The sequence below is a fragment of the Aegilops tauschii genome, chromosome 7 (genome assembly GCF_002575655.3).
Source record: "Aegilops tauschii subsp. strangulata cultivar AL8/78 chromosome 7, Aet v6.0, whole genome shotgun sequence".
NCBI classification, from domain to species: domain Eukaryota; kingdom Viridiplantae; phylum Streptophyta; class Magnoliopsida; order Poales; family Poaceae; genus Aegilops; species Aegilops tauschii.
This window is the reverse complement of record NC_053041.3, coordinates 497,081,731-497,091,234: the sequence shown is the minus strand read 5'-3', so window position 1 is coordinate 497,091,234 and position 9,504 is coordinate 497,081,731. Positions and strand designations below refer to the sequence as shown.

The 9,504-nt window shown below is 48.0% G+C and overlaps 1 protein-coding gene across 1 annotated transcript; it reads right to left on the bottom strand.

Annotated features, from left to right (window-relative positions):
- Positions 1-541: 541 nt before the first annotated feature.
- Positions 542-5,663, bottom strand: LOC109733586 (uncharacterized). The gene is made up of 8 exons (XM_020292811.4): positions 4,895-5,663; positions 3,664-3,825; positions 3,252-3,347; positions 3,060-3,152; positions 2,095-2,199; positions 1,886-2,026; positions 1,515-1,802; positions 542-1,143 (listed from the first exon to the last, which is right to left on the bottom strand). Exons 1-8 carry the CDS (start codon positions 5,519-5,521, stop codon positions 853-855), a joined length of 1,803 nt encoding a protein of 600 aa, XP_020148400.1. The 5' UTR covers positions 5,522-5,663; the 3' UTR covers positions 542-852.
- Positions 5,664-9,504: the final 3,841 nt, after the last annotated feature.

The following is a 9,504-nucleotide window of genomic DNA, read 5'->3' as shown; positions in this document are numbered from 1 at the left end:
GTGCGGATACGGTTGTTGGTGTAGTTCATTGATCGCTTCGTGTTTTTTTTCCTCGCTTGGGCATAGCATTGGTTCTGTATGACTTTGTCGGGCATAGCATTGATCTTGTATGACTTTGCTCTTCGCCGGCATTTTTTGTGTGTGCGTTGGTGTTGGATGTGTGCATCCTAGCTATACAGAAGAGGGTGTGTGCTCATAGTGTGTTTGTATTTGCTTGATCCTTTTTTATTCTGAGTCAATAAAATCCACGCTTTGTTGAAAAACTACCATTGGTGTTTCTTCTGGAAAAAAAATATAACGTTCCATGTTCCATCTTCCATCAGTTTTTTCTTCGCCCACCAGTTTTTTCTAAATACCTTTTCCACCTTGGTTTTTATTGCCCCCACATCGCATGAAACTTCCTCCCAAATTTCCCAGTATTGATTTTCACCGCACTCCAAACATGGGGTTAGGCACTAATAATCAACTTCTCAAGCCTAGATTAGGTGAATGTTTGATTCCACATGTAAACTCTCATTCCCTTTCCCCAAACAAACACAAGTAAACAAATTTGACCAACTTAGGCGAATGTTCGGTTCCAGCCATACATTAGGCAAGATATTTCCTTTTTTACAACCATGCCTCATGCATCTTTCACTCAAAAGCTGTGACAGGATTCTATTAACCAAGCCAAAGGGTATGTCAATTTCTGAAAGAAAAAACACAACTATGCCAAAGTTAGCTCCCAACTAAACAGGCCCTAAATCTACACACTTATTAGCCTAACTTAACCCAATCAATCAATTAATTAATTGGGCACACTACATATGTTCGCCGCCTGAACCCAGCAGGAGAATCCTATGCCATAATAATCTATATTATTGTCGACCTCCTGCATACGGTTAGACCGCCATAGTCGATTCTTTGCTTCTGACTCAATCGCTCAAAGAGGAAATCCTCGCTCCTCCGCAGATGCAGATAGTCGTCCATATGGAACGATGTGCCTCGCTTATTATCGGGGCAGCTGCTTAGGCGAGTCGCGGCCTCGTTGAACCTGGAGAGTAGTCCATCTTTGGAGCCAGCTGAGCTATCATGGTCTCCAGGGCTCCAGCTCCCACGGCTGCTCATGGTGTGACTGCTGGTGCTGCATGCAGTGCTTGCGTCCTGAAAGGAATGGTCCATCAGGGACTTGAAACAAGATATAGCATACAGGACAGACAAGATTAATATAAGCTTGTCCATTTGTATAGTAGAACCCAATGGATTGTTGTCTGAAGGTTTACTTTAGAACAAGATAAATACGTATAAGCTTGTCCATTTCCTTGTGTAAAATGAATTGTTGAAAACAACTACACAAGCGGTGCAACATAGTACTCCCTCCGTCCCAAAATTCCTGTCTTAGATTCGTCTAAATACGGATGTATTTTGATACATCCGTATCTAGACAAATCTAAGACAAGAATTTTGGGACGGAGGGAGTAGAAACTAACAGATTGATTTACTATTTCCACAAGAAATAGTTTAGACCATTTTACCTGTGTCTTGATTGTGGTTGGGGAGGCATGTAGATCGTTGCTAGTTTCCCATTGCAACCAAGGAAGGACAACACCATCTGACACAACAGGTGGTGCAACTTTCGGAAGGACTACATGAGTTTCCGCCATAGCATGAAGTACCACATCTCGTCGAGTTGAACTCGTGTCACTTCTTTCACCATCAAACGATGAAAAATCGGTATCTTCAACATTTGACAGGAAATCTTCAAAGTATAGCTCGGCCTCTTTGGTAAGGCATTTCGACATCCTTGCTCTATCATTGCTCCTCTGAAACAAATATACATGAAAAATTGAATTGTAGATTCTCAATAATAGAAGGGAGTATACAGCAAACGACCAAGAAAGCTTACTCTTCTGCGTGGTGGCGGCCTCTCCGGTTTAACATTCTTCTTAGTAGTAGGCAGTAATTCTTTAACTATTTTTGTGAGTTCATGACCACGTTGTTCTTCTGCCGCCAATTGAGCTAGTAATTCCTGCTTCCTCTTCTCTGACTGCAAGATATTGAAAGAATTGAGCCTTAACACATAAAGGAAAATTTCTGGATTCCATCAAATCATACCTCTTCCAACTTGCTAGTGTAGTTCCTACGGAGTTCACCAATAACCTGGGTTGGCTGCGCATCATCACTTCTAGCCTTTTCTGAAGGTTCAGAGTTTGTCACGGCCTGGACAATGTATGGTCAAAGAAAAGATAATTGGTGTTACTGAATCGTATAACTTAAGAGTGTATGCGTAACGCTGAATAGCATTACTGTAGGCAGCAGATGAGCAAGATAAGAGCTTTCAGTGTGGGCAAAACAGAAGGCATGAGTGACGACTATTCAACAGCTAAACTTTTTCGAATCCAGCTCTAAATTGTATTCCCTCTGTAAGGAAATATAAGACTTAGATCACTAGTACTACACACAGATTAGACTAAAGTTCATAATGATCAAAAGAGATGCTTTTGAGGTTTGCGCATCAATGTCATTAGCTAGTCTATGTTGTTTCAACTTTTTTGTTAAGTTTTCTGCTTATTTCTCAGTAGGAAAAATGACATTTTCAGTTCTAGGATATAGACTTTAGGAATCAAGATCATACGTGTTTACAAATTAAACAACAAGCCAATACCATGTCCTTCGGCTAAGTACTCAAACATGTTTGTTCAGCACCACCAAGCAGGTTTACTGATGATCTTTTTACACTTTTACTGATGATCTTGAGAAGTCAGTATAGCAACATAAGCATGTTGTAACCCAATTCTCTTCAGTCATTTCTCAAAGCACTACAAGCAAGTGGAAACGAAGACAATTTTGATGATATTTCATTGTCCTACCACCTCAGCATAACCAATGTAATCCTGGCCATCAACCAGTAACATCATCCATGCTCAACATGGTAGCACTAATGTGAAATTTTGAAAATTCTTTAATAGGTGGAGTGGAGGGGCCGCTGTTGCACCTTGAATTGATCCCCTTTCATTGTAACAATCAAACCCTAGTAAATAAACAAAGGTTTCTAGAAAAGTTAACATGTCAAAAGGTACCTTTTCAAGCTGAGTTCTGATTTCTTCAACAGCTTGCCTCACTTCTTTACGCATCACATCATACAGCACATTTGAATCATTATCTTCAATTGGCTGCTCCAACGATAACATAAAACACATATATATCTATTAAATGCTAGGTATTCCAAAAACTCTAGTTGTGGGAATTTGAAATAATATTGTGAAATCAACCTTCTCCTGGGAATAAACAGCCCGATTTCCACTGTAATTTCTGCTATGAAAAGAATGAGCATCCCTAGATTCATCATCAGTTAACGAAGAATGGCTCTGCGAAAATCAACACGAAGATATTCAATGTCGAATTTCAACCACAAAAAGAAATAAATTGAGCCCACAACACATGACAGTGTCAATGTTATTATGCACCAAGAAACAGACAGCACAAAATTTCCTACCCCCAAAAAAGCATCACAAATAGAACTATTACACACCATGTTACAAACAGAAAATAACTGCGCTGTGCACCAGCTACATTACAATTTTTCATATAGATGATTCAATTTCACATCCATAAATAGCAAGGGCCTTATCAGTGATGAATAGTTTCTAGAAGCACAGAAAATACAAGATGAGAGGTACTCACCGAGCCGCTGTCTCGTAAATGTACAAAATCATTTTGACTTGTAGACCTTGTCAGAGTTTGATTCACTTTAGACTTATTAAGTGAATTCTGCAGACTATGGCCACTGCTAGATTTGGTATTTGTCCCCCTAGAACCAGACCGGCGAGAAAAGTCCATATCATTCTGCAACCAGAAATGGAAAAGAAAATTAGAAGCAGCATTAAACACACTAGATGCAATGAAGTGCAGGAATACAGGTTAAGTATTCTAGGTTGTTCAAGTAGAATAAACCGGAAGGTGATAACGGGAACAACAAAGTGCAGGATCAAAAGGCAAAATAAGGAATCGGGTGATTACAGACTTTGACGAAAATTAAACAAATCCCACTAGAAGTGAGTTAAAATTAAAAGGCACATTGGAAGTAATAAAGCAGAGTAATAGCCTAGTTTTTGAACTGATGTATCCATAAACTCATAGATAACATCAGGGCATTCTTAATTTCATTCTACCAATGAAAAGGCAGAGCTCCTGCCAGTCCCTCCGTTCCAAAATAGATGACCCAACTTTGTACTAGCTTTGTACTAAAGTTAGTATAAGATTGAGTCATCTATTTTGGAACGGAGGGAGTATGTACTTATTTCAAGCTATCAATGGCATTATGTTTATCTGCGTGTGAAGGAGCAGAGGATCAAACAGAGTGACTTCATAGTGATTCCAGTCATTTGTTTTGTTACAAGAAGAATCGACATTGTATAGGAATTCTGCTGTTGAATTCGAAATAACAAACTGTCTTGTTTCCAAGGAAAACATCCTATTGTCAGACATACAATTGGCAACGTACACCTGTTGTATAACACAATTTCCCCCTTCCTCAAATCCAATATTAATTTCAGATTGTCCATAAATAGACTTAAACAAGAACACAAATAATACCAAAGGAAAAACAGCAAGGCATGTGAATGTCAATTGCAAAGAATGCACGAAGAAACACAAAACAATGGCAGAAATACTTGGCCATTATTTCGAAATACGAAATATCAGTGTTTATTCCTAGTGTATCTGATACTGCGTCTACATACTCCATGTCATGTATTCAATCTGGTCAAATAGACTTGGGTACGAAATTAATAACACTGATAAATTCAAACATCAAATAGACTCGGATAAAAAAAACTTGAATGAGATTTGCTATTTTGGGTTAGGAAATACAGTAGATTCAAACTGCAAATGCTACTGGAGGTCTGGAACTTACATCCGATTCACACCACCGCTGCCGGTCCGTCGAAGCACGGCGGTCCACCGAGGCATACCGTTGCCGACCAATGGAAGCATGCCGATCCACCGAGGCATACCTCTGCCTCGTGGCGGCGGCAGCGCCATTTTCAGCCGCGGCGGCTCCGCCCCGCCGCTCCAGCGGGGGCCGCGACGCCGAGCGCTCGCGCTGCCTGGACGACGCCGTCTCCCTGGCGTACCGCGCGGTGGAGCTCCGCCGACCGCCGCGGCCCTTCTCCGCGGGCGCCGGGAACCTGAGCCGCCCGCGCGAGTCGTCCTCCCCGCGCTGCACCACCACCTCCTCGTCGTCGTCCTCGGACTCCACCCTGGCCCGGAAGAACTCGTCCGCCAGGTCGTCGAGGCTGATCTCCGGAAACCCGCCCGACGGCCCCCCGCCCCGCACCTTGGTCACGAACCTCGAGGAGGGCGTCGGCGCGTCCTCCGGGGACGGCGACGGCGGCGGGAACCGGCTCAGGCTCCTCGACCGGCGTAGGCCGCCCGCGCCGTCCGGCGTCCGGCCGCGCGCGGCGGACCCGCCGCCGCCGTCGCCCTCCGCGGCCCCGAACGCGTCCCTCCTCGCCGCCGACCGGAACGCAGTCGCCGCCATCGGCTCCGGCGAGCCCAGCGGCTAGGGTTTTGGAGCTGCCGCCGCTAATCCCCGCCGAAGACGGTCGCAGCGGAGCACCACGCGACCAGATAACGAACGGGAATGGCAAGGCGAACGAGCCTCGAGCGCACCGAGCGAAATCTACACGAAAATTCGTTTCCCCCACTTCGGACTTCGGTAGCACCACCGCGCCCGGGCCTGCCTGTCAGCGGGCGTTCGGTGGGGCCGAGGAGCGTGGGACCCGGGCGATGGCGTGCGCGTCGGGCGGTCGGGGGGGTTTCGAAATTTGAAACCCGGCCGGGTTTTGAGGGGGATTCAAACGATCCTCCGTCGTCGGCACATGAATGAAATCGTAACTGTACTGCACTGTACTGCTGCAGGAAAGGAGATGATTGTCCAGCCGTGCAAGCATTTACGCCGAGGGGGGAAACGTTGCGGGCACGGGGGACGGGGTGTGGGTCGTTGGACGTTGCTGTTGTGCCTGCACGTCGGCGTCGGTCGGTCGCCCGTGGCCTGGCCTCGTGTGCTCCGCCCGCCAACCACCGCCGCTCGACAGAGCCACGCACGCACACCGCCTGCGTGCAGAGCTCAACTGTTGAACCGGCTGCGTGGGGACGAGCGGGGGAAAAAACTAGCGGGAAAATTTGAAGTTGCCGGGCACAGCTTTTAGCTCGACTTCTCTCCGTCGATCAGTGGGCCGGTCAGCTTTCCCGAAGGCAGCTGCAGCCTGCAGGGGAAGAGAGTGAAGTCTGTTTTAAACCTTGAGATTGTAGAACTAGTCGGAAATAGATCCTCGCCTTCAAATTCCTGAAGTTTGTATCCTGTACTCATGATCCCGGTCTGATCCCGACCCTTTCACTTTGTTTACAACAATTTGACACACCGGGAAAAAGACAATCCCACTGGAAAAACTTTCTACTGTCACTGATTAAGTAGGCCCACGCGACATCATATCCATCTTCGCGCTCGGAAATGGATCAGAAGTTGCATGCGTACATGTACGCGTCTAGCCGGCGGCCAGAATCGGTCGATTAGCGTGATGCGTTGTACGTGTGTGTTCGTACTTGTGCATGAATTACTTCGGAAAGGTAATTGGCTCGTGTATTATTTGTGTCTCGTCGTACTGGCCGCTGCGGCAACCGACGCCGTTCGCGCGTTGCACCGGCAAGACTAGCATGCGCACGCTGCGGTGAATTCCATTCCTCGCATTGGCAAGACCTGCATCGTTCACATGCACTCCATGCTCGTGCACAGCGGCGGCCCGGAGAGCAACTCCTCGCTGGACATCTCGGCCACACACACGCCCGGTGACGCGACTCTCAGCTTGCCGCCAGTGTCTTTGTCTGGATTGGGCAACTCTGGTGCGAGCGCACTCCCAATTGGATGCCGTTGCGCGCGATGCCACGGTGCTCTAGTGCTCTATGGAGGACTCTAGATGAAGCACTCATCATCATGCGCAGCCCAGGGCGTTAGTGTCTCCAGCGGTGTATCACTATGGGTTGCAACCCATGTATGCACTCTAGTTATTGAGGCAAAGCCAGTAGACCTTGTGGCGGCAGGCAACTCTGAACTGCTCGATGCATACTGTAGAAGGCTGAAAAGCTTTGGGATGCAACTCATTCAGTATTCACATCAAGCGGATACATATACATGGGGTGTACACAGCACACTAGCTCAACTAACTCTTATAATCAAGCTAATCAGCTGAGAAAGATTAGGAGACGTTCCTGAACGTTGCATGCAGAACAAACTGTCTCAACACATACGAAGCAGAAGCCGTGGTCGCACACGCAGCTCGATGCGATGCTACCCCACGAACTTCACGTCTTCACGGCGAGGGGCGCACCGATGTGCGTGTAGCACTTCATCATCTTGCTCTCCTCCACTCACGACCAGACCACTACCGGCGCACGGCCCGGGGCCTGGAATGGACTGCAGCGCACGACTGTTGGCAACGGGCGGCCCGGCGGCGCATGGGGTGCATAACGTTGGCAAAGCGGAGCAGCGCGGCACATGCACGGCTACATTGATTTCAATAGAGAAAGAGAAAGGCACTAGGAATAGACAATGATATGACACGTGGGGTAGGGATGTAAGTGAGAGTAGACTCTGATCCTGGGCGGGATGGAACTTTTCCCGGTTTGCCAAACAGGTTCAGGGTCGGGATCAGACCAGGATCATGAGTACAGGGTACAGTCTTCAGGGAATTTGAGGTGAGGGTTTATTCTCGACGAGCTCTACAATCTCAAGGTTTAAAACAGACTTCACTCGGGGGGAGAATAGTTGCGCCTCGGGACCTCCTGCTCTGCTGTCCCCGCCGCCTGCGCCTCGTCCTGATCATTTTGCTTTGGCACGCACGAATTGCGACTCCTCAGCACCGGATGAGCATGGAACCATGTTAGGCCAACTCCAATGCGCGACCCCAAACGGACGTCCGCTTTGTCCGGGTTTCGTTCGTTTGGGGGTGGCAATGAGGCCGTGTCTGCCCGGATTCGTGGATGCGTCGGTCGTATTTCAGCTGCATCTTGTCCTCGAGCATGCAAAAGTGAGAAACAAAGGAGTTAAGCCGCGGCCGCGGTTCGCACTAGTTCACGCCGGCCGGCAACACAACCGGCGGCCTACAATCTGACGCCGGCAACAAAGCCAGCGGCCGGCACAGGAGCCAGCCTTCAAAAGACACAAGTTTTCTCGCCGGCAACAAAGCCAGCGGCCGGCACAGGAGCCAACCTTCTAAAAGGACCGCTATCGCGGCCGTCGTCTCACCTAGATCATGTCGTCGCGGGCGAACATCTCCTTCTGCCGGTTCATGAACCAAACCTTCCTCTCCGATGACATGCTGTTCTTGTCGACGATCATGATCGCTAGTGCCACCTCCTTGGCTTTTGTGTCGGCATTGGTGGCCTCGGTCTCTGGCTTCTTGAGTTGAGCGGCCTCCTCGATGTCGAGCTTCCTCTTCTTCACGGCCTCGTCCATGTCAAACTTCTTCATTTGAAGATCTAGGTATATCTTCATTTGCTCCTCCTTCCTTTTGCTCTTCCTCTCCTCCCGCATTTCCTTTTGGGTCACCATATCCTCCAAAGTTCCTTGCAATGCTATAGAAGACGCATCACGCTTCTCGTCGGGCTTCGAGCTTGTCTTGCCCCTCGTCCTCTCGAGCACGTCTCCCGCATCAGCCTCGGCCGCCGCCGCCTTCTCTCCTCTCTTCTTCCTACGAGCATTGTATTGGTCCTTGAACTTGGGGCAATCTTTGATGAGCACCCAACAATGCGTGAGAGTGAATGGCTTGTCTTTGTGTCGGGCCTTGAAGGCTTCCAAAGACTGGAATGCCTACACAATCAAACATGCGGCCGACATGAAAGGACATATAATGCATGAAACTTAAATGGCATGCCAACATGAATGGACGCATGATGGAAAAGAGAGGGGTTCATACCAAGTCACCAAGGCCTAGGCCGCTTACGGGACGGGCTTTGACGCTCTCAAGCGCGGCACAATATTTGTTGAATTCTTGTTGGATGAATCCCCACCTTTTCTTAATTCAATTGATGTCGCGAGTGCTTGTGAATTGGTAGGGGGGAACTTTCTTCGCTCATGAAAGTTCTTGTGAACTCTTGTCCAAAAGACCACTCCTTTTTGCTCAGCACCTTTGATTGGATCTTGGCCGATTTCCTTCCAACTCTCACAAATCAAAGTGTCCTCGGCTTGGCTATATGATCCCTTGCGAATGCTCTTCCTCCTCTTTTGTGCTTCGGCCTTTTGGGTGAGCTCGTCGATGAAACACAATGGCTCCGCGGAAATGTCCACCTCTTCTTCTTCATCTTCACAATACAAAGTCATCATCTTCATGCCACAAGTTGCCATGGTCATCCTCATCGTCATCTTCATGGCCGGTGAACTGAGAGTCATCATAGGTAGCACGGCCATCCTGGCTTTGGGTCTCGTCGGCATCAAAAGGTTGCTCTTGGCTGTCAACGTGGAACGCT